The sequence below is a fragment of the Papio anubis genome, chromosome 5 (assembly GCF_008728515.1).
Source record: "Papio anubis isolate 15944 chromosome 5, Panubis1.0, whole genome shotgun sequence".
Lineage (NCBI taxonomy): Eukaryota > Metazoa > Chordata > Mammalia > Primates > Cercopithecidae > Papio > Papio anubis.
The window spans coordinates 34,970,866-34,996,545 of record NC_044980.1 but is presented as its reverse complement, the minus strand read 5'-3'; the positions used below and the strand labels follow the sequence as shown (position 1 = coordinate 34,996,545).

Sequence of the window (25,680 nt, the reverse complement as noted above, 5' to 3'; positions counted from 1 at the left end):
ATTTTTAAAATGGAGGCCCAAGTGATGTGCGAGGTTAAAATTCAGGATTAAAATAACCTATTAGTTAAGATTAAGAAAACTATTACTATTTAATGAGCTATTTCCTTCTGCCTAGGGTTTGTGTTCGTTCTCGTTGTTGGGATGCCTGTATGGTTGTGGATGGAGGAACTTCTTTTGAATTTAATGATGGTGCAATTGCTTCGATGATGATCAATAAAGAAGATGAGCTTCGAACTGTGCTTCTAGAACAGTGAAGGATTTCCTCATGACAAATTTTGATTACTGGAGAAAATACTTTTACTTCAGAAACGGCCTACCAGTCGTAAAGTGACATTCTTTTGGTTATTGTTGAGACTACTTGCCTGTGGGCTCAGAAGTGAGATTTGCATTATTCTTCTGTTGAATTCTGATAGAAAAAAAGACATTCACTGTATAAGAAAATGGATGGACTGAACTAATTAGAATTGATAGCAGTGAAATTTTTATATTGCTTACAATTGGTAACCAAGAGTGCTGATATCTTTTTAAATTTATAGGGGCAGGCTTAAATAAAGGACTAAATATTTAGGATTTGAAACTTAACTGTATAAGTGTTTTTTCCTTCCCTTTCCTCCTAATTGTGGGATTGTCAGAACTGAACACATATCATTTGATTAGTGTATATTTTTTATAGTACCCGAAAATCAAGATTTTGAAAAAATTTTCATGACAGAGAATTTTGATAAATCCTGACATTGACCTAATTGACATAGGTAAATATGTTTGTATATGTGCTAAGAATTTTCTAATTTCAGAACACAAGGATGATGTTATGATTATTGATTTAAAAATTTCAAATAATCATTTTTGAAATTATAGATGAATGCTTTCATTTGAGTTTCATTCCGTGTAATTTCAGCAGTGCTGGGTGAAATACAGATATCAGAACAAATCATGATGCTGTTACAAGTGTATTAGTTATCCAATAAGTGTTTTAAGTCAATTTTTTAAAAAATGACGTGAGTCCTACAGGTTTCTTCCGTCTTTAAAATGCTCAAATTTTAAAGATGGAAGAAAGATTCAGAGACTAAAAGGATGAACTGATTAGACATTTTCTGTTAGGAGTTTGGTAAAATATTGTAAACATATTTTTACCTGTGTTAGGAGTATTATCACAAATAATGGATTCTTTAATAAATATGTAAAACACAGTAGTTTTAGAATTGCCTTCCTTAGTAGTGTGGTTTTCACCTAGCTTATACTCCAAGTTTTACAGAATTGCTTTTAGGATAAAATGTTAGGACTTTTTCCCCACCCCCCACCCCATTATGAGAATTCCTTTATTTTTGGAGGAAATTATCTAATTCTTGATCTACTTATAAGTAATCCTAGAATTTTTGCCAAAAGATCCTGTCATTGCATAATGAAACAGTTGGTATTCTCATGCCATTGTTCAAAGTCATGTGTTTCTTTCACTTGCTGCTGAAAATTTCTGTTCAGTCATTAACAGATATTTATTGAACACCCACTCTGTGCCATGTACTACTATGTCAGGTGCTACATATGTTGATGATTCGAAACAGACTCTATCCTTATACAATTTTGAGTCTTGTGGGCTCAGAAGTAAATTCTGTGAAAGCTGGATGGATAATCAAATTGAGTGCTCTTAGTTTTGCCAATATTTAACATGTTCTTATCAATTTTTTAAAATAAATGTTAATGTACAAAGTTAATCTAGGTTTTGATATATATCCAGAGAATCAATTTTTCTTAAAGTATCTGCATAGACATTCATAGCAAAGAACTTATGACATACCAGATAGAAATACATTAAAATGTAGTGTTTTCCAAGAGCTGGATCTAGTTTCTGGCTTTTTGTGTTTTTTTTTTTTTTTTTGATATACATAAGACCACTTTATAAAGAAGCTCCACACTATAGAACCTCCCCTCACAGGCTCAAAATACCTTCTTTTTTTTTTTTTTAGAGACGGAGTCTTGCTTTGTCACCCAGGCTGGAGTGCAGTGGCACAATCTCAGCTCTGCAACCTCCATCTCCTGGGTTCAAGCGATTCTCCTGCCTCAGCCTCCCAAGTAGCTGGGATTACAGGCATGCAACACCACGCCTGGCTGATTTTTTGTATTTTTAGTAGAGATGGGGTTTCACCATGTTGGTCAGGCTGGTCTCAAACTCCTGACCTTGTGATCTGCCCACCTCAGCCTCCCAAGGTGCTGGGATTACAGGCATGAGCCACCATGCCCGGCCTTAAAATGCCTTCTTAAAGAAAAAATGCCAGCTCCATCTTTAATCTCAAGGAAATCTGATTGTCCAAATAGATCTGTTAATATGTAACATATTAATAGGTAACTTGCTGTGTAAAATTTTAAGCCATATTCTAAAAGGTTTTAAAAATAATGTGCTCCATTTGTGATAAAATTTCTAACATTTCTGCTCTGTGGTGGGGATTTAGTTGTAAAAATGAGAGGCAAAGGAATGTTAGCATAGCAAAAATGTGTTTGAATGAGTTAACCTTTTAATGGCAACCCTATGTGAATAAAATTACACCACTGTTACCTCTTCTTTTTAACATTTCTTATTTCCCTAACTCTCCAGGGTCACTATTTGAAAACTAGTTTTCACAAAATGTTATGTTTCAGAAGTGTTTCCCCACCGCTGTGTACTATTATTCTGTGCCCTGTTTACTTCATTGACTGTTAACATTTGACATAGAATGATTAGTTATTAAATCAGAGGGTGAAGTGCTTACCTGGTCAATGTAGACTCTTCAGATAATTTTGACTTAATATTTTTGATACTCCTTGTGTATTTACATTCATGGCCCCTGTACATTAAATCATATTACATATTTTACTGCATTGATTTCACTTTTTAATAAGCAGAAAGAGCCTGCGAACACATTTTTATTGTAAAATATCCACTTGAGTTGAAAAAGTTGTCAAATACAAGTTTAAGGATCCGTTATATATTTTGCTCAGTTGTGAAAATAATGTACATTTGGAAATTAAATCACTTAAATTCATTCAATTGTACCAATATTTATGCATCCTTATACTTAAGAATAGCATCTACCAAGACAATTTTACAAAAAAGATCTCAGGGATAATGCAACACCTAAATATAATGGTTGGGGAGGTAAGAGTAAATGTACTAATGAATTGCCGAACTAAAGAATAGTTCAATTTTATTTTTTCAACGGCTGTTTATTCTTGACTTTAACAGTAAAAATACTCAAGGGATTAGGGCATAAGTCAGTGAGAGGGCTTTTTAAGTTTTCTACATTAAGGTGTGAAGAGTTTTTAAGTCTTACGGGCTTTAAGACTTTTTTTTAAAGAAAATCACTGACTAAACAAGCTAAAGTAGAAGAGCATGTTGTAAGTGTTAATATGAATACCTTAAATATAGTGATTTTAATGCTCAAAATTATAATTTAGATATCTGGTATTTAGAGAAATGTAAAAATATCAGCATTTTAGTATTTAGATTTGCTAAAACATAGTAATTCAAAGCAGTTATGTTTTGAGTTATCATTAGTACAGGCTTTTAGGTCTTTGACTTGTATCTTGAAGGGTTAGTCTCTTGGTGAAGAAAACTTTGACTTTCTGGGATATTTGGCTAGGTGGGGATTGGAATAGTAAAGAAAGAGGAGGTTGTCATTTTGCTTGTTCCATGGTTAGGGTAAGCAGTGACAAGAGGTTTCTTTCTAGTTTGCCCAGTCTCTAGACTACTTGCCTTTCTTTCCTCATAGGCTCTGCATCTTCTCCTGGGCTGTTGTATCCTGCACATTGTAGGTGGTCAATAAGTGTTGAAGTGTAATTGGGTTCACCAGGATAGGACACAAGTGCTTTATCCAGAAATAAAGTTTTGCACTTGGCCAGTGTCTCTTATGTCTCTGGAGCTTGTGGATAGGATCTATTAGGAATCAAGAGTGCAAGAGCAGGTAAAGTGACAGCAGTAAAAATGAAACAGGTGTGTCTCGGAATAGAACAGAATATTACTTATCAGGTGTCTCCTTGATTAAGAAAAAAAAGAAAAACTTGATGATACAAGCCTCTAGAGCACTGACACTATTGACATTTTGTCAAGACAATTCTTTGTTGTGGGGGGCTGTCCTGTAGTCAGCAGCATCCTTAGCCTCTGTTGCCTATATGCCAGTAGCACTTCTCATGACCACCAAAAATGCCTTCACATGTTACCAAGTATCTCCTGGGTGGGAGAAAATCACCCCTGGTCTAGAGCTTTTTGTTGCTAGATCTAACTACCGTTTTATGGGAATAGGGGACAGATTAACCTATCATTCCAGGGATAGACGCAAAATCCAGAATGTAGAACACAGGACAGATAACATAGTTTCTTCAATAAGTAAGTTACAAGGAAAGAAAGGAAGAAACTCTAAGATTAAGATTTAGAGAATTTAAATGCAGTAGGTACACCATGTTTGGATCCTGAGCAAAATAAACGCACTGAAGAAAACGAGATAACTGAGGAGTTTTCAACACCATCTTGATATACCATGCTTCAGGATTCATGCAGGAGAATCCCTATCTTTTAGAGGTTTATACTGAAAATAGTTATATTATGGTCTGGGTTTTGCTTCAAAATTATCTATATTGGAGGGGAATGGTTGAGACCATGGATTAAGTGAGATTGGCCAGGAGTTGACTGTTGAAACTGGATGATGGGGTCCATCATATTCTCCCTTTTTTTTTTTGGCATATGTTTGACGTTTTTCATCATTAAAAAAGGCATAGTGGTGTTAGGACCAAGACAATTGGGTGATATTCAAGAATCACCATTCTACCATTTGAATGGAAAGGTTCAAAAGGAACAGAATTCCTGGAAGACCTCTGGGCATACAGTGAACATTCAAATAGTTTCTGAATGACAATAAAATACATAGTATAACCTAATCAAATACATTTTTAAAATGCTACTAGCTGACTTTTATTGATAGTACTCCTTTGTCACTTGAATTCAAAGGTTTTGTAAGTATATTACTACTGGAAGCACTTTAAAGATAAGCCTGTATTAGCCCCTTTTAAAAAGGCATTTTTTTTTTCAATGTGATAAGCATATGAAGTAGAAAGGTCAAAACAGGGCTCTGTTTTGAAGAGTCTTATTTAGAGGTATCTAAGCCAAATGGCACACCACACTAAATGCTTTCAAATTTTAACCACAACACTTAAAGAAAAAAGGAACACAGCTTAAGTACTCATTTTTATAAAAATGTGTTTATTTTAAAACAAGTCTATAAAAGTAGAAATCACATACAAAAATACAGATTGCTCTGACATGTTGGCAAAATAGCTTATGGCTGGACTTGAGTTTGGAAGTTCTGTATGTTTGAGGGCATCTGGATGTTAGAGTCCAACTGGATCCTAACCCCAGCTCTTGTCACTAACCTGTAAACAATAATTTCAAGTAGTATTTAGCACTTTTTAACTACTAAGAAATTGAAGCATAATCATTTCCTGTGTAACCCAACTTTAAAATCTTCGTTAGGTCTAAGCAGATAAAGGCACTTCATACTATGTTTCTAACATTACAATTTTTGATTAAAAAAAAAAAACAGTTAATACAAATGACAGGTTTTGGCTTTTTTTTTTGTCAGTACATTTTGAACATATGAAGTCATCAATTTAAACTAGTTTTTGTGATTTTTAAGAAGTAGAATTTGATCTTTTTCACTTCTCTGTACCAGTTTAGAAAATGTATGTATCACTGATGGTATCAAAAGGTCCCACATCTGGATTTTAACTCTTATGTAGGTATAAGTAGTGCTTACTACTGAAACTCCATGGAACATATACCTGCTTCTATTGTATTATTTCTGATTGAAGAGAAAATGCAGTTCCTCTTAGGGAACTGTAGGTCTGATGACCTTAAAAATGGATAGTTTCAAACAATTATTGGTGAGAGATCATTTAAAAAAAGACAATTTAAAATACTTGATTCCAGAGTAATAAAAAAGTAACCTTAAGAACCTCAGCGCTAAAGGAAAACAGCAGGCAACTTCAGAATTCTTCCATCCAAATTTTCAAGAATACAGACTGGATTAATACCACCTTTCTAAAACAAAGCAAGTCATTTTAAAAGCTAAAGGACCCATGTTAACATAATTTGATTATCAAGTTAGAAAACCACAATTATATTTCTCATCTAATTTAGATTCTGGAAACAGTAACTTAATGAACATTACAGGATACTTCAAATTAACCTGTCATAGAAAACTGTCTCCTGGGCCTTCAAATCCTATACCAATTCTATACCTCTGGGTTTTGTAATGTTTAGTCTTCTGTAAGTTTTAAGGTGAATTACATGGGATTACTTATTTCTATTAACCTAATTTCAAATCTAAAGGCAAAATTAAAATGCATTTTTCTCTTTCCTATTCCCAGAAAAGATGGCCTTAGACGCTACTATCCTATGATTCTCTTTTTGTTCAGCTCATAATACAAATAGCTTATTGTTGTTCTAAGCTGTCTTATAAAGCAATACTATAAAATTAAATAGATAAAAGTTATATGGGCTATGAAGATTGTTTGCTGGTGGTAATTTTTAAGCTTGATTCTGAATAGACTTAATAAGAAGGGTACTTGGAAGAGGTGCCTCAAATTTTGCTCTTTAAGGTGTCTTGAAATTATAGGCTCACTCTCCCAAAATTTCAAAAGGCCTACAACTTTGGCTCTTAAGAGCAAAGCAGTGATAGAAGCTTTTAGAATCATTTCAAAAAGCAAGATTTCATAGTTTTCCCCCTCAAATGGTTCACTAGTATACTTGCAGAATGAAGGCAAAGGGAAAACCAAGAATAAAACTAGCTAAGTACTCCAGCAACTGGGCTTCCTGCTTATTTTCCCTGTTCTAAAGAGGCACCATCCTGCAATAAATACTTCATAGACAACTGGGCTTTTGCAGTGTCAGTCGGCACTTGATGCCCCATATCTCCTGGTTCTTTTTGTTGCCAATAGTTGGCCTGGCAATGGTGGTGAAATGGGAGCAATTAATTTGCAGGTGAGGAAGGGCTTCTTTTAACAGTTGAAGGGTACCGTCTGGCACGATTCCAAAAACTTGTAGTGTTTTCAGTGTGGGAATTTCTCCAAGTTCACTGGAAAGGAAGAAAAAGACTTTCAGAATGGCAGTATCTATGGAAACTGTTTGACTAGAGTTATATGACCCAAATTTTACAATTTGTATCATCTACAAAATGCAGTCTGAAAATACAATTTACAATAAATGATTTGAGAAAATAGCAAATTAAACTGGAAAGCACAGACCATATCGCTTGAGCAACAGGCATTAGGAAACGCACTGCTGCATTTTATTGAATGAGGTTCCTAATAACCTTAGAAACTCAGGTTTCTTTAAGAATCCAACCATATTTGCTTCCTTTCTCCAGTTGTGATTTATATAGTGATCTGAATAGGGTTACTGTATTGTGAGAAGAAACTAGCAAGTGAGGGATGGTAGAAGCAAATGTTTTACTGTGGCACCAGCTGGAACCACCACAGGTTACATGCAAATTAAGGATATGAACTTGACCTTTATTTGAACTAGGCTCATCTCTCAAAGGGAGATGTTGTCAGGATTGATGAACTTCTTAATAATGGTTCATAGTCAACAAGTCCATTATGTGTGATGAAAACTATCACTGACTTCCCTAAGATATTTTAGATAGGGTTATGTAGTTGGGTACAGGTGGAGAAAATGGGTTAAAAATCACACCTTTTATAGGAGGCAATAGCCATCTTACCTCCCTACGTATTACCATTTTTTTCTGCATAGATAAGCCAGTCCCTTTAGGTATTTCACATTAGATGAAATTCAACCCTGTTAACAGTGAAATTCTGTTTCACAAATTCAGTTTCTCAAATTCTGTTTCTCCAAAGTAAATACTGTTTGGTGTTGGTAATGATTTTTTTCTTCTTAACTCAGATCTATGTGCCTAGAAATTCAACTCTCTGATCTGTATTTGCTCACGGTTGGGACACACAGTACAAAGTCTCAGGAAAGGGAACATTTATTTTGGAATTTCAACAAAATCCTACTACAGATCAATGAGCACCTCAGTGACCTAAAGTCAGAAACATCCTTTTTATCTTCACATTGTCAATAATTACTTTAAAAAAGCCCCAAACCTTCCTTGTAACTGTCACCTGACCTCCAGTCTTTCTTCCTTCTAGCCTGTTCTATATACTAATTTCCAAGGCATCTTCCTAAAGCCTAGCTCACGTTAGTCATTCATCTGCTCCAAAACCTTTGATGCTTCTCTCGTGTTTACAGAACCCAGGCTGTTCAGCTAGTCTGAAGACCTTCCGTGTCTAACCTGCTCTTCCAGTCTTCCCACTACTCCCCGAAATGTATTTATTCTACATTCCACAAGGTGTCTTAAACCCCACAAATGTTTAATATACGTTAGCTGAGTACAGGATGAAGGCTAATTTACAAAATAAAAGCACTATCCAAATGAAATAAATATGCTTGTTCACAAGGGGACAGTAAGATCTAAAGGCATATAACCAAAGAAAATCAGAAAGAACAAATTGCTGTCATTAAGTAAACTGCTTTCTGGAATGTAGAAACAGTATCAAAGTAAGATCACAATACACAGATACTTAATCACTTACGATGACAGCAATCCAGCTCCAACTTTGAATCCCCCATGTGAAATTTGAGAAACATTGTAATTACTATGAGAATTCTGGTTCTGGTATATCCAAATTAGCCAAATTGTGAGCCATTCTGCGCTGGAGAATATTTAAGGGAAGAAACTGTAGGTGGAGTAAGAAAAGGAGGAATGGCAGATGGCAGAGGAGGACATGTTCTTACAACAGCATTGGGAAAGAGATTTGGTGAGGAAAGAAATGAAGACCAGACTCTCAGAACACACTCGGGTGTTATATATAAGGGGGTTCTATAAGATAAAATGATGGATGAAGAACTAGTTCCCAAGTCAAAAATCCAGAAAGTCTAAGATTTCAAGGAGAAAAAAAATAAACAAAAAACAAAGCCTTCTGGTGTGTGCAACTCAGAATAAAAAATTTGCAAGCATCTTTTAAAAACTACAATGGAAGAGACTGAAGAACAAACTAAGGGATAGCAAATAGAAATAAGTAGTTCAAGAGGCTTTATTTCTAATGTAAGAAGTGTAAAATAACACCAATGTCTTATGTATATCGAATTTTAGAAAATAAAAGATATTTATGAACTCACAGGATTGCTCTTTACCTTATCTATACAATAATCCTGTTTTCCTTATAAAATCTTAAATGCCTCAACTACAAATGCTCCTACCACAGAAGTTTTTTAGTCTTATCTTAGATTAGTTTACTATCTCCAGTTTGGGTTTCTTACTTGAATGAGAAATAGGGAAGAATTAGAAGGAAGTTTAGACATAGAGAAGAAGACCAATTAAGAAGTAAGAGAATAAATACAATGGGAATAGGTCCTGGGGAAGAAAAATTTATAGTTTCCCAAGTATTTTAAAACATTACTACAGAAGAAAGACATTCAAATTGTATTTTCCCACTTCAGAGAAATAGATAGCCTTAAGTTCTTTAGCATAGGTGGCTCTCTGGAAATTACTATGGAAACACACTGGAATTTTTATTATAAACCTCAAATATATCAGTTGCCAAAATGATTCAAATTAAAGTCATTCTAATTCTCATTTTATCTTGAGAAACTTTTAAGCATAAGGTACCAACAAACTCATCTTGAAGGATTCACAATGCAAATCAGTGTACTATTTACACAATACCTAAAGAAATACACTCTTTTACCTTAATGTTCAAGGACGGGATCTTTCTTCTTCTCTATTCTAGTGGTCTGACTTGTAACTAAACTCCTAATGCCCCGTTCCTCTTATTTCCTAAGATTTGTACAAATAAGAAATAATAATGCAGTGAAGGTTCACAATATGTCTGTGACTTCAGGCCCATGTTTGTAACCATCAATTCACACTGCCTCCAGGTATTACCTGCAGGTGATTATTATGCAGGTATCGCAATTACTATTACTATCATCCCACTGGATAAAAATACTAAAATGAAGAGCTCACAGCCTTCCCCTCGCCTCTGCTTGAGAAAAAGCATTTGGGTCATTACCTGCTTAGCTTCTTTCTTTCTGCAGAGAAGGAACAAAAGCAAGACACATGGATAGATTCTCTTGAGAAAAGCAACCTGAAAAGAATGATCACCACACTCCCCAGGGGGCTGCACAGGCAAAGAAGCAGGAGGCCAGATGGCAAGGACAGGAAAGAATGGATGACAGAGAAGTCTTTTTGGGTAGACGCTAGAAGCTCCTAGGAGTTCTGGATGCTAGAAAATAGAGAGGGCAGGGATTTTAATAAGAGTTTCATGCACACATATTTAAACCCCAACATTTGAGAGCCAGGAAAGTAAATCCTGCCATCCTATTTTAGGCAGTCCTTTCCCAAATGAGATACAGCTGAGACCCTGAACCCCAAGATTAATTAAAATGATTAATTAAAATGCATAACTGCCAGATTTCCTAATTCTACTAGTTAACTCTGTATAGCGGAAGTATCTGATTTATTCATTAATTCTTGAAACTAACTTAAAAGATCCAAACTATGATTCTGAGGACTAAAATTCTTTGTTCAAATTCACCACCATTCCTACATAGGAGCTGGAAGGAAATTAACCTTCGTTTAGTTCGTGAGCTACATAAATGAGTCCAGCAGCCGCGTTCAAGACATGTTGGGCACCTGATCAACTCTTAAGATACTGACCTCTTGTGGTTTTTAATAAAATTGCTACACATGCACATTTGCCATTAGGGAGACTTTTCCAGTCCTTTGGGATGAAATACAGAAAACCTTTTAAAACAATAAAGATATGATTCCCAGGGATGAGTTGGGTATGGTGTTTCCCAAAGGAAAGATGGACCAGGCTGCTTCTTTCTTGCACTTCTTTGATTCTGTGTAAGTTGCTCAACAGGTAAAACTAACCCTTGTATGAACCATTGGATTAGATAGCGACCATTTTGCCTCTGTCCAGGAGACCTAGGATTTAGACTCGGGTCAGCCACCAACTCACCATCAGGGTTTGAATAAGTCACTTCACCTTTCAGACCTTAACACACCCCTCTTCAAAAATAGCATCAGACTTACAATACATACCATCTACAGGCTTAGATCCTTCCATTTCCTTCACTATCCAGGACACACATCACTAAGAAGATACAGAACTTTAAGCCCAGATGAAAGCTTTTTGAATCAACTGGAGTTAATCCAAAAAATTTGGAAAGAAAAAAAAAAAGACACTAACCCACATTGGGTCTGCCTTCCCAATTATACTTCAAGTTTCCTGGAGGAACAGGTTATCTTCTGCTTCTCTGCTAAGTCGTCTCATAGATACTAAGACAGCAAGCTAGTAATTAAAACTGCTTACAGCTAAACAAAATGTTTAGTGAACAATCTGGATCAACTCAATTTCACCAGACAGTTTAAGCAACACTCTGCTGGTCTTTCACAGCCAGTCTGTGGTATACTAATCACTAATGTTTCGGTTTTATATGTCTATTAATAATAATGGATTTTCACACCAAGGGGCATCTCTGCTGTTTCCTGCCTTCTATTAAGCATTAAACACAAAACATACTTACAGTAAAGTTTCAGGTATTATATCATAGCACCGACTGAGTGATAGGTGTTGGAGGTAGTTGAGCTGGAAAAATTCCTGAAAGCAGTCAGTCTTTAGCATGACGCTATCACTGTAAGAAGGCAGTAAAAAAGATATTGAAAATCACACATTGATTCTAGATAAAGAAGACAGAAATAACCTACTGCTTAGTTGCTTCAATTCACCATTATGATCCTTTCCCCATATAATGAGAAACCAAGATTTTTCAACTTTTGATCTAAAATAAACAAAAAATACCTTAAGTCTAGATGGACAAGATTGGGGCATCTTCTAACTAAAGTAGAGAGATCTAGGAAAAGCAAAAAAAACATGACGGTCACTATTAAATGAGGAACAAGACAAGGATATTTGTTATCACTACTATCATTGAACATCATGCTGGAAGTTCAGGGCAATGCAATTAGAACCACACACTATTCAAAAGAAAAAATGATCATCTTGGAACATAAAATTTTCTACCCAAAAAGCCCAAGAGAATCACCCGAAAAAGAGAACTATGTAAAATGACGATCTTTAGCTTATCTATGTATCAGCAATAGCAGGCCGGAAAAACAATAGGGAAAAAAATCCCATTCACAATAGCAAAAAGTAAAATTAAATACCAGTATATATAAGCAAACAATATATTACAAAGGTAGCGCCACAGATCAACAAGAGAAATAATGGATCAGTAAAAAGAAATATTGCTACTACAACTGGAAAAAATTATTTCTCCAACTCAAATAACATATTTAAATACATTCCACATAATAAGTTCTAAATATAAAAATATTATTTTGTATTTAGGATAATATTAAATATTAAAAATTATTAACTAATTTAGGGTAATTATTTAATTGAATCTTGGGATAAGGTATTTCTAAACATAAAACATAGGGAACACATCAATTTACTACATAAAATTTTAAAACTCTACCATATTAAAACAAAACAATTTAGAAAGTATCAGAAAACTGGGAATAAATGTTTTCAACATACATTAAACAGAGAGCTAATCTTATATAAAGAGAAAAAAAAGATAAATCAAAAAGGCAATGAACATGAACAAATCTACATTGCAAAATAGCAAGATAATAAAAAGGAGCAAGAAATACCAAATAAAATTAGAAATATTTCTTCTCAGCCATCAAGTGAAAAAAAATTCTATTATAAAGTAGGTCTATTATAAAGTAGGTCTTTCATACACCACAGGTAGATATTTAATTTTATTTGCAGGCTTTCAGGAGCCTGAACCCCGGACTGATTTTTTTGCATAGTAAACTAATTTTTTTTTCTTTTTTTAAAGAATTCAGAGAATTATACACTTTACTTTTGGTCCAGTAACTCCACTTTTAGAAAAACATAGATGTGTATGAATATATTCAACGTGGCAACAGTTATATTAGCCCCTCCTCCAATTAGTTTAATATGTTAACCTCATCCATTCCATATACACTGCTAATCATTATGAAAACACTTTCTGATAACATTTCATACATAAAAAAATACGAGGATAGATTGTAAACAAAATATATACAATGCATTATAATTTCAACTTGGCCAAAACACACTCAAACTCACATTTACACACAAACACATACACAGAATGAAAGAGCGAAAAGAAAAGAAAAAAAAAAAACGCTGGAAGGAAATATATCCAAAATGTTAACTGCAGTATTCAAGGGTGTTGGGATTACAGGCAACTTTTCAGAATCTGGAAGAAAGTCATGTAAGCTACTTGGCAATCAGGAAATGAATCAATGTTACTTATTTAGAACAACAGGCAAACTTCATTAACATTTGAGGGTTTTTTCATCTCACAGGTATATCCCCTCCCCTAAATTCTGGGCTTGCATTTTCAACTGCCTCCTCAACATACTGTTTGGATATGCGATAGGCCTCTAAATTTATGTCTAAAATCAATTACTCAGTTTCTCCCCCAAATTTCCTCCTTCCCTAAACTCTCTCCCATCTCAGCAAGCAATAATTTCACGAATCCAGTGGCTTCAGCCAAAACCCTTGAAATCATAGTGGACTATTTTTCTCACATCCCTCGTTCATTCTGTCACCAACTCTCATGATGTTGGTTTTTAAAATGTGCCCAAATCTGATCATTTCTTACCACCTTAAGTGTCACCACCCTAGTCTCTTAACTAGTCTCTCTGCTTCATACTTCCCTGCTACAGCCTTTTCTCAACATAGCACTAGCCTGAGTCTTTTAAAATGAAGTCAGTCACATCATTGCTCTGCCTGAAATACTCCAATGGTCTCCCATGTCCCATGTCACTTAGAAAAAATTCAAAGCTTTTGCCTTGGCTTAGACAGCCCTTGGCCATCTCTCTCCTCTCACTGTTCTCCCTGCTCCCTCTCACACACTGGTTCCATATCAAGGTATTTGCACTCACTGGTCCTTTGTTCTTGAATGTTCTTCTCTCATATATGCATATGGATTCCTTTTTCACTCAGTCAGGTCTGTGGGTCCAGTACAGTCTCCTCAGAGAGGCCCTGTCTTTGACCATTCCATCTAAAAGTAGTCTCCTTTCTGCCATATTCTATCTGGTTACTCTGCTTTGCTTTTCGTCCTTGCATTTTTACCTCCTTTCATAACATTTATGAAATATGTTCACTTTCTGGCTCCCCCATATAAAGTAAGCTTCGTAAGGGTGACTTTCCCTGTTCAAGGCTACGTCTCCTGAGTCTGGAACAGAGCTTCGATCATTGTAGGTGCTCAATAAGTATTTAATAAATGACCGAAAAATGAAAAAAGTACACAACAAAATTTTGAGGGACCAATCATCTAGCCAGCCAACTAGCCATCAGCAAAAATCAGATGCAATCATACTTTGACACCACTGGAGAAAGAACCAAACATTAGGGGATAAAGTGGGTTAATCTCCTTCTCTGTCCCACACTTAAGATCTGTCCTCCCTGGGCAGGAAGTAGTTAGTAAAGAGTAGTCACTGCCAAGGTTTCCTTTTCACTGTCCCCTTCATTTCACCACAAACAGTAGACCCAACCTGAGCTAGAAGGGATCTTAGAAACACATAATCCAACCCGTCAATTCAAAGGAGAGGTGAGCAGAAGTCAAGGTCAAATCCAAGACCAAAACGTTTCTGTGCCTCATCCATTGCTCCATGGAAAGGTAGTGATGGGGGTAGTGGGGGAAGGAACAGTAATAACAGCCAACAGTAACTGAACTCTTACCATGTGGCAAGAAATGTTCCATATGCTGTACATATCTTAATTCATTTATTCTCCTGTAATTCTAAGAGATGGGGTCTACTTATCTCCATTTTACTGCTGAGAAAACTAAGGAACAGGCAAGTTTAGCAACTTGCTCAAGTCTACCCAGTAAATGGCAGAGTGGATATTTGAACCCAGGCCATCTGGTACCAGTCTATTAGCTAAAACCAAATCCATATTATCTCATATATAATGAAATGGTGTGTGCTATTGTTAATGACATTAAAAACTTTTTTTATCCCCATTGTATAATTAAAAAACTAACACTTCAATTTATATTCTGCCTCTCTGTCCTGAATGTGTCTAGCAAGCAGAATTTTAATACCTACTATTTCTGCCAAAACTCGGTAAACAGGCTCTCTGTTCTCTTTCTTGGAGGAACAAAGGGAACGGTTTTAAGCCAAACTTGGACAAAACCAACAGCACTTTGCCTACAGCAGTTTCTCAACCTTGTGCCCACAGCCTCAGTTCATGTCAGAAAATCTTTCGGTAAAGTAGTGAAAGATCCAGATGTGGGAAAGAAATATAAACAAGGCACTGCCTTCCCTTCACCTGCAGACAAACAGAGAAGAACCAAGACTGATGGAATTTCACACCAAGAGGATGCTCGTGGGTGGGAGTTTAAACTTCTTGGAGGAAAATTTGGCAGAAATTATCCAAAACTTGAGAATAGTACCTAATGCTGGTCCCAGCAATTCCACTTTTAAGAATCCATCCTTAGAAATGCATCCAAAGATTTGTCTCTGTCACTCATAAAATTGTTTATAGTAGAGAAAAACTGGGAAGATTGTGAATGTCCATTAGAAGATCAACTGCATAAATTGTTATTGATTTAATATAAATTATTCCATATCTATTTGATGGACTATCACATAGCCACTGATGATGACATAATGTAGCCACTGAAAATGGGGTTATCTGGGGGAAAAAAAAGCATATTACAAAGTATTTAATATACTATGTCCCATTTAAAAAAAACAGTGTTTGTACAGGAAAAAGCCTAGCAAGATGTTAGATTATTGATAATTTGCTTCCCTTTGCGTTTTTCTATATTTTGCATTTTTTAAAATGACTGTATAAAGCTATGATCAGTTTTAAAATAGTAATTATAAATACTGGGTGGGGAGAGTGGTAAGAAATGAAGACATGATCGCTGCTTTTACGGCTTGCTAAAGAAAGTGTTCACCTTGTCTGAAAATGCAAATGTTTGGAATGGCAGTAGTCCAAATTTGAGTCCTTGCACAGGTGAAAGACTCGAATCTCTACCCACTCATGAGAGGCTCGCAATTATTTTCTATAGCTTTATACATCTTACCAGAGGACGTCTGTCCTGGAGAAGTAGTTTTATACTACTTAAATTTTAAGATATATTCTGCAGATGTTTGATTCAAATCTTTTTCAGAATAATAAAAACTGTAATAAACAAAACACACTCAAATAAGCTAGTACTAACATCAAGATATGGTTGATGTGTGTTGCTGGTTTAACTAGGTTTTGCATAGCCCACAAACTGAATGTTGGCCTGCGACGGTGAAGCCATTTAAAAAACTTGCCATTTGTAATCACTTATCTTTGCAAATCAAGATTTTCTCATTAACATACAAGTAAAATAAAGCGTAACTGAATATTAAGGTTTTTAAAGACTGTTCCCTGCTACCCCTGACTCCTAAGGCCTGTTTTCATCTAAAAAACCTCGTTGCCCTCTTGGACTGAATAAAAAGTAAAAGTCATAAATATGAACTTATTAACAGAGTTTTTCAACCTTGGAACTGATGTTTGGACCAGATTATTGTGCATGATATGCTCCATCCTATACACCGTCCAGCAGCATCCTGGCTTCTGCCCAAGAAAGACCAGCAGCATTCCTACAGCTGTGACAATAAAAAATGTCTCCAGACATTGACAAATGTCCCCATACAGACAAAACAGCCCCATTAACTAATGAAGAACCACTATTTAATACTAATGAAATGCTACATTTATGTATTTTTATGTTGGGGTTTACCTAATCATTTAGTTGATTAAAAGTTTTTCTGCTTAAAAATAAATTGTTTTCAAGTGTAAAGGTTTCTACTGTTAGATCCTGAATTCAAACCTTGGCTCTAGCTCACTAGCTGTTTACCTTCACCTAACCCTTCTGATTTAGCAGCCACCTCATCTGCAAAAAGGGACTAACACATGCACTGGATTAAATGAGAAAACTTATGTGGAGGAACGATTAGGAGAAGCTCAATGAATCTCATCTATTACGTTGTGAAGGCCTCAGTGGTTCAGGCTTGGAAGCTCTAACCTGATTTCTGGAGGTTCTTTCTGTAGCCGCTAAGATTCAGCTGGGTGATGGTCTCTGACACATGCGCAACTGCCACCTGTACATGCTTTTCAGTGAAATCAAAACACCAGGAGAGGTTCAGCTCATCCAGTCTGCACAAAAGAGGGGTAATAAAGAAAATATGAAACCATGAAACCAATTAAAACTCACGGGAATGAGTTTGCCTCAAACCGCAAACAAAGAAAATGCAAAGCCATTGATTCCTTATCATTTCATGCATAGAACACCTGCTTCTCTAACAGCAGCTACCTCTAGGCTCCTAAGTATACCCTGTTTGCCCCTGAAAGTTGCCAGGGGATCAGAAGGACCTTGGTGAATGCTGCCTCCTCCTGGAAATGGAGAGAAGCACTCTCTTCCTGATGGCTCAAACCTTATCCAGTACTGCAGGTAGAAATGCTAGTCTTTTATGTTTGCCTTCTCAAACTACCAACCACCCAACACAGACTGAACAATCACTCAGGATGTTTTATACAATTAAAGGATTGCACAAAAGAGATGCTGACATTGCAAAAAGCCACTTCATCTTACTGTGCCTCTGCTAACTGAGCAAAAACGAGGGTTTCAGAGACAAAATACAACCATTAATCCCCACTCCCCACTTCTGGCACTGCTGACTAAATATAGGGCTATACATTTGATCTCACTGATATCATTCATATCCGGAGGCAATCTATTTTAAATGGACCATTAACAAGACACAGATGTACCATGGAGACCAAGGGATATTTTTTAAAAACACACATATGCATAGTACTGTGTATTCCAAAAAGCATGTATTCCCCTCACTTAACATCTGTAACTCTGTACCCTTTATGTGCTGACATTATTATGAAAGCTATTGTTAATAGAATTGCCCAAATTTATGGTCTATATTTATAAAACACAAAATTTGATCAAAAATTGTAAGTTAGGTCTACAGATACCATAGGGGAAAAAACCTGAACGTATAGTTAAGTGTGAGTTGATTTCTTACAAATATACTGTTGACAGACACTACTATACTTCCCTTACTTTAATAGTTCCAAATAAACAAAAGAGAGATAAAAAAGTATCGCTTGCAAACTCAATTGACTTGGCTCCTGAGTTCGGACAGAAAGTTTAGAGGACAAAAGACGCTGCATTCACCAAATCAAGAGCCTGGAAAGTTACAAAAAGCTCAAAAAGTTCATCCAATTTTATACAGATGTGAGGGATAATTTTACATTTGATATAAGAGTCTATAATCAAGTCACATCTTTCATACCTGGAACAGCTGCTTAGCAAAGTCTTCAGGGCAAATTCAGAGAATCCAGAACATCCAGAAAGGTTAAGCCGCACTAAATTTGAGTTTTGTGCGAGATTACTGGAAAAAGAGAAAAACGTCAGAAGAAAAAGACCAATAAGACGCTATTCATCAACAACATGTAGATGAAAGCAGGCAAGTGTAGTTAAGTTCATAGGTCTTTGAGTCAGTGAGTTTAAAATGTATATCACTATCTCTCAGACATCAAACAGGATAATTTGCCTCAGTTTACTAACCTGTGAAATGGCATTATCAAACCTTCTTGGTAGGGTTATCAAGAAGATTATATGATATAATGTGATAAAAGACTTACTACGAAGCAAATACACAAGAATATCAATCAATGTACTTTTTGAATTAAAAACACAATGGAATAAACATATATCCATTTCACCCATAATTAGAATTAGCTTGCAAACTTCTACTTGTAAAATCACCAGGTTCTTTTGATTATACATCTCTCAAATTTGCCATCTTCTCTACTACATCCCCAAATGCCCTGTGTTAGTAAAACTTAGTGATTAAGAGTAAGAATTCTGGAAATATTACATCACTAGGTTCACATCTTGGTTCAGCCACCTACTAACAGTGTGACCCTGGAAAAGACTTATTCAGTCTCCCCATGTCTCAGTTTCCACAGCTATAAAAAGGAAACAAGTAAGATCACACTTCATGGGGTTGCTGTCAGAATTAAATGAAAACGCATTTACAAAATTCACTATCTGGCACATAATACATGCCCCAAAACATTAGCTGCTATTATTGCTATCTGTTTCATATCAGACTTCAAAATTTCTCACTTGAATGAACACAGCAGTATCCTTAACTACTCTAGCTTCTTCTATCCTCAATGGACCCTCCATGGTGCCTGGCAAGTTCATTTCCTAAATTTCAACTCTTGACGTTTTCCTTCCACTCTCAGAACAACTCTCTCCACCATGCTTCCTGTTTTTTTCAGATGGAGTTTTGCTCTTGTCACTGAGGCTGGAGTGCAATGTCGTGGTCTCAGCTCATGGCAACCTCCGCCTCCCGGGTTCAAGCGATTCTCCTGCTTCAGTCTCCTGAGTAGCTGGGATTATAGGCATGCACCACCATACCCAGCTAAGTTTTGTATTTTTAGTAGAGACAGGGTTTCACCATGTTGGCCAGGCTGGTCTCAAACTCCTGACCTCAGGTGATCCGCCCACCTCAGCCTCCCAAAGTGCTGGGGTTACAGGTGTGAGCCACCACACCTGGCCCATGCTTCCCTCTTGATGGAAGAGTCCATTCTTCTTACAGCAAGGCACAGGGGCCTATTACAATCTGGTCCCTGACTCTCCTCACCTCCTGTCATTCCCCTCCCTTAGTCCTGTGCTCCAGTAACTTCCAACCACGTAGAGTTTAGAACCACATAGGAAGCTTTACCTAGACTGGTTGCTTTATCTTATTACCTGGAGATCTCTTACCTAGATATCTTCAATACTCAAGAGTCACTTCCTTCCTCTAAGAAGGCGGCTCCTCGCGTGTTGCCACATATTCACCGAAATATTTAATAAACACACTAGCATGGTAATTATCTGTCTTGCTCATAAATAGTTTACCTTCTTGCAAGAGGAAACAGACATGTCTTGCTCGATGTTTCCTCTTGCAAGAAGGTAAACTATAGCTTAATCAGCATTCACTAACAATGTGGGAAAAGTTTTGGAGCATTCATTTTCTTCCAAATAATACACATGCATTGTTCATCCTTGTATCTCTAGAAACTAGCACAGGGCCTGGCATATAGTTAGCATTCAAGCTTCTGTTGCTTCAATGAGTCCTGAAAAGTTTTGCAGAAGCAAGAGCCCTGCACTAGAAATTTTCTGTATCCACCTGGATATGGCTAGAAGGGCACCCCAGTTATATATATACAGGGAAAAAAATTCATACACATAAAAACAACTGCCTTTGTGACACTCTGGCTGCCACTCACTTGACAATGGGATCCGAAAGCCGCAGGCCTTCCAGGCTTAGATTCTGCAACTTGGAACACTGAGACAGTATGCCTTGGAGGGTGGACACTTCTATAACCGAGTTCGACAGGTCCATGTGCTGTACACGAAAAGGGCTAAACACGGAGAGAAAAAAAGGGGCTCCATAGGTGGCTCTCACAGGTACATCCGATCAAATCAGACCCCTTTGTCTCCCCAAATGAGCAGTCAATCACAAACAAGACTCTAAATACATACTTCAAGCATTAACTATAGGGTCATAAAACAAATTGCTACTAGTGTATTCCCATCTTCATTCATTTTAAAATTCAAGAGGATTTTTGCCAAGTACAGATGTTGCTGCTAATATAGTCCCACTTAGAAAATAATGAGTGGGCATCACAACAATGAGCCAGACGTGGGTGACAAGGAAACTATAACAGCTCCTGGTTTCTAGCAGGGGTGAATGGGTGAGCAGCAATGGAACAGGGAAGATAGTGGAAGTGCAAGTTTTAAAGGGAGACCAGGCCGGGCGTGGTGGCTCACGCCTATAATCCCAACACTTTGAGAGGCTGAGTTGGGCAGATCATGAGGTCAGGAGTTCGAGACCAGCCTGGCCAGCATGGTGAAACCCAATCTCTACTAAAAATATGAAAAATTAGTTGAGCACGGTGATGTGCACCTGCAGTCCCAGCACTGCAGTCAAGTCAGTGCTTGAGAGGCTGAGGCAGGAGAATCGCTTGAACCCAGCAAGCGGAGGTTACAGTGGGCCAAGATCGCACCACTGCACTCTAGCCTCGGTGACAGAGCAAGACTCCATCTCAAAAAAAAAAAAAAAAAAAGAGGGGAGACCAAATTTAATAATAGTTATGCTAATATTGAAGTACTCGTAAGAAATTCAGGTACAGAAGTTTTTAAGTAATTAGAAATTTGGGAGTTTGAAAGGGAGGGCCAAGCTATAGATGAGGAACTGAGAGTCCTGGGCATAAATGTGGGTGTATAGGACACAGCTTGTCCAAGGACAGCATTTGGATTTGAAAAAGGTGGCAGCCAGGAACCGATCCTGGATTGAACAAAGGAAATCACATGTGTGAAGGAGACTGAGAAGGAACAGCCGCAGGAGGAACAGGATAAAAAGCAGTGGGAGAGGCGATTCTGACTACAGAAAGAAGGGAAAAAGTACTGGAGTCAAGAGACATGTTTTGTCTTTAGCTCTGCTGTCTTCAGCTTGTTTTTCTGTTGAGTACCTAGTTATTCTACTCAAGTATGTGATAGCAGTAACCTTAGTATTGCAAAATTACTAGTAACAGAAAATTCTTTTTCAAAATATTCTACAAAACAAACGAAAAGAGGGAATTTTTTTCAGGTTCCAAATTTCTCCATGACAAAAATCATAAACCCCAAGCTACAAATATGAAAAGACTCCTCACTTTTTTTATTGATAAGAAATGGGCGGTGGGGAAGTAACTGAGCACCCTTGCATCTGCCGGTGAGTGCTTTACTTGTGCCTGCCTTGTGGGACTCACAGTCCTCATCAGCTGAGGACTTGAGAAGATAAATGTGCTTCTTTCACCCTGGGAAGAGACTAACAGTAACCTTGAGTGAAATAGGAACAGTGTCATTGAAATCTATGCTAGCTTTCAGTACAAAGGCCCCATAGCAAAGTACGGAATTAACATCTCACACTGCACAGATAACCTACCATAGGCTATAAGGCTGAAGAGAGAGAAAGAGAAAGGCAAAGAAAGACAAAGAAAGAGAAAGAAAGCTTTGATCTGTTTCTACCTCGAAATTCAGAAATAGTCTTTTCCAGGGATTCTTCATCTTTACCTGAAATGTTCAGCCAATGGTTGGTCCATAAATGATCGTGGGCAGCGGAAGGCAATCACCCCTTGAGACAGCAACCGACCAGTCACATCCGGGTGCAGATTTTTACCTGTGAGGTCTAAGGTCTGCCATAGAGACTCATCAGACCTAGAAAAGAGGAGATGCTTAATTTGGCCAGTCAGGTCACACTAAATGCTGGAAGTCCTCAACAACATTACTAACAAGGAGAACACTGCTGCTAAATCCCCTTGAAGCACATTCTAAATGAACCTTTGTTTTTAAATCGACTATACAATTAGCTATGATTTTTAAGGCATTAGAGAATTTTTCTTGATCTCACCAGGGATAAGCTTCTATCTTTCTCTATCTATATACTTCCAATTTAGATGGTTCAATGTGAACATTAGCACTGCCGTGATCTAGAACCAGAGAATCATATTCCAGCATTCAAGTTGACAATTTAAAAAATGATTGCTCAAATCAATTAATTATTATATTACTAGGCAAATAGATTCAAAACTTCTTAGAAGATCCTATTTGCCACTTTTGTTAAGCAATTACCATGATTACTATAGCAACAGGGAACTATTACTAAAGGAAGGAAAGTTAGCATTTTATTATGAAATAAGGCTGTCATAGATATCCAATAGGAATAGTCATAGTTCAGCTGTGCCTTATAATATCTTTAAGCTTAAAACATACATATATGTATATGTATGTGTATATATGTGTGTGTATGAACTAATGTGAAATAAGGGAAAAATATAACTTAGATTATAGATGGTGTTTCTAAAACAAAAGGGACGTTCAAGAAAGGTACTGAATACCACAATAAGAGGGTTTTAATACCCATAGTTGAATTCAATTTAAAAAAATAAAATGACAAGCACATGAAGGAACATTTTAAATGCTTAGGTGTACTAGAATTTTCTCATAGTGCTTGAAATAAGTGGACCACTGGCCAGAGTTATGAAATAATTTCATCATAAAAAAATTGTCAGTGTGTGATTTGACCTCTAGCAATAAAAAGGTGGACTGTAGATAAGATAACCTTAAGAGAGTGGCACACTTTTGTATCTTCTTGACCAGACAGAAATCCGTTTTGGCCTCCAAGGTATTAACACGAGATCAGCACTGCTCTGGTTGTCTTGAATCTCATGCTTGATGTTTCCTCTTGCAAGAAGGCAAACTATAGCTTAACCAGCATTCAATAACAATCTGGGAAAAGTTTTGGAACAATTTGTTTTCTTTCTAAATAATATACATTTTTTAGGAAGATAAACATCTCACAGAAAAAATGAATTCGGGAGCTACCTAAACCCTAAGCCAAGCATAACTAGATATGGTATGATGGTCATGACTGTGGAGTTAGCCAGACTTTAGCTTCCTGCCTTTCCACTTATCTCTCAACCTACTATTCCTGACCCTGCAGTTTCTTCATCTCTGAAGCTGAGATGACACAAACACCATCACTTAAAATCATATAGAGGATTAAACTGCAAACACTGCACTGTCGCATAGCAAGTGCTTAATAAATGTCAGTTATTACTTTTATGACAACTGAGATGAAGTTTAACAGACTGTAGGGGAGATGTAGATCAAAGAATACTAAGCCACAGATATGCAGGATGAACACATTCCAAGATATAGTGTACAACAGGAAGACTAGAGTTGATAATACTGTATTGTAGTCAGAATTTTTGCTAAGAGAGTAAATTTTAGGTGCTTTTGCCACAAAAAAGGGGTAACTATGTGAGATAATAAATATGTTAATGTACTTGATTATAGTAGCCATTTCACATACATATAACAAAATATGCTGTATACCTTAAATATATACAATAAAATTTTTAAATGGGATTAACAGACTCTGCAAGAAGAGGACAAATGCATAGCTGGCAGAAAAAGAAAACCAAAGTGGGGTAGTGGGGTTTCTTGAGCACGGTGAGGGTATGTGAAACTTGCCTGCCACTTGCACCAGCATTCCAGGTGTGCAAACCTCTCTGCGGCTCTTCTAAGCAAACAACCCACACCTGTAAATACCAGCACACCCTTGATGGCAAGAGCCTCCTGCTATCTCACACAGGGAGTTCTAAGTATGTGGAGGGAGAAGCCAGACGGATGGCCTTTAAACACAAAGCAAAGAATGACTAGGGGGTAGGATAGGGATGAGAAGGCATGACGATAGTAAAAAGTTCCAGTTCATAAACATAGCCTTTTTCTTGCTCCAGGCCTGTATTGCCTTTCCAGCTCACCAAGTCTTTCCACATGCAACTCACCTTCCACACTTCAAAAGTGTTGCCAAAAAAAAAAAGCACAACCCCACCAATGGCTACTCTGTGCAGAACATGTCTGTGAGTCAGGCATTATACCGGCATCTTCACATTTCATCCTCATAACCAATGGTTTCCTCCTCATAACCATTATCCCCATTTACAGATGGGAGGACTGAAGCTCAGCATTGTCAAGTAACTCACTCAGGTCATGCAGAGCATAAGCAGCAGAGGCTGGGTGTGCACTCAGGTCTAACACCAAGTCTGCGTTCCCTCTCCCCATTGTGCTTACTGCTCAGCCCAACAGCGTGAGGAATTGCTGTCTGCATGCACCTCTGTAACTACCTCTGCACTTAAAGCACACCGCCTGGCCTACAGTCAGCATCCAATAAACACATGCTGCACTGAATACAGGGCAAAGAGGTTTCCAGACATTGGTAAGTTTACCCCTTCCAGGAAATTCCTCTTCCACTGTGAAATGAGGACACTTATTAATAAAAATATGAACATACCTAGTTTGCTTTGTGCTGCTCTATTTTTCTTGGGTTTTAGTTTCATGAGACCAAAACAAATAAATAACTTTCCTCTCCTCTTCCTCCCCTACGTATGCAAAAGGGGTGAAAAATACTTACGCTAGGCGATACCACCTCTTACAAACACCAGAGACCTTTAGCAGCTCAGGGAGGCACAGACAGGAAAAGATCCCCAAGAGCAGCTCATCCGGAAGGGAGTCCCATGAAACACCTTTGGAGGGAAAACAAGTGTTTGCCATCACCATTCTTTCACCCTACCAAGTCTACTGAGTCTTTCCAATCACATAAAGAATATACAACATTTAGCTTAAATGGGGAATTTAGCACAAATGAAACTACTCATCCTCACAATTATTTTTGTCTGAAAACTTTGTTGAACAGAAAAATAATCGTGGTGATGAGTAATTTCATTCGTGCTAAATTCCCCATTCCATCATCTATATACCCTGAAGTGACCACCACACTCTCTCAGCAAATGAAAAAGAGAAAACCAACAACACTTTTCCTATTCTTCTTCCCTTCAGCTCTAGCCAGCCAATTGGAGGCTGGGGCATGAACAGTGGTGCAGAGCAAGTCCCACCCTCTCAAATGTCATTCAATGATGTTG

At 37.1% G+C, this 25,680-nt stretch overlaps 2 protein-coding genes across 9 annotated transcripts in view; one reads left to right on the top strand and one right to left on the bottom strand.

Annotated features, from left to right (window-relative positions):
* NADK2 (NAD kinase 2, mitochondrial) overlaps window positions 1-3,017 on the top strand; it is a 46,459-nt gene extending 43,442 nt beyond the window's left edge. For all 5 annotated transcript variants that reach the window (XM_009208277.3, XM_009208276.3, XM_003899581.5 and 2 more), the window contains one exon: window positions 116-3,017. In XM_009208277.3, coding sequence (XP_009206541.1) covers window positions 116-254 — 139 coding nt within the window. In that variant the 3' untranslated portion in view covers window positions 255-3,017. The remainder of the gene's footprint in view (window positions 1-115) is intronic.
* Window positions 1,860-25,680, bottom strand: part of SKP2 (S-phase kinase associated protein 2) — a 35,472-nt gene continuing 11,651 nt past the window's right edge. For 2 of the 4 annotated variants that reach the window (XM_003899582.4, XM_021939289.2), the window contains exons 3-10: window positions 25,173-25,284; window positions 22,271-22,414; window positions 20,443-20,577; window positions 18,453-18,551; window positions 17,171-17,301; window positions 11,896-11,947; window positions 11,621-11,728; window positions 1,860-7,100 (exon numbers count right to left, since the gene is read on the bottom strand). In XM_003899582.4, coding sequence (XP_003899631.1) covers window positions 6,887-7,100; window positions 11,621-11,728; window positions 11,896-11,947; window positions 17,171-17,301; window positions 18,453-18,551; window positions 20,443-20,577; window positions 22,271-22,414; window positions 25,173-25,284 — 995 coding nt within the window. In that variant the 3' untranslated portion in view covers window positions 1,860-6,886. Of the gene's footprint in view, window positions 7,101-8,619; window positions 10,312-11,620; window positions 11,729-11,895; window positions 11,948-17,170; window positions 17,302-18,452; window positions 18,552-20,442; window positions 20,578-22,270; window positions 22,415-25,172; window positions 25,285-25,680 lie in introns of all 4 variants that reach the window. The other 2 variants (XR_002522490.2, XR_647907.2) reach the window with 2 other exon arrangements.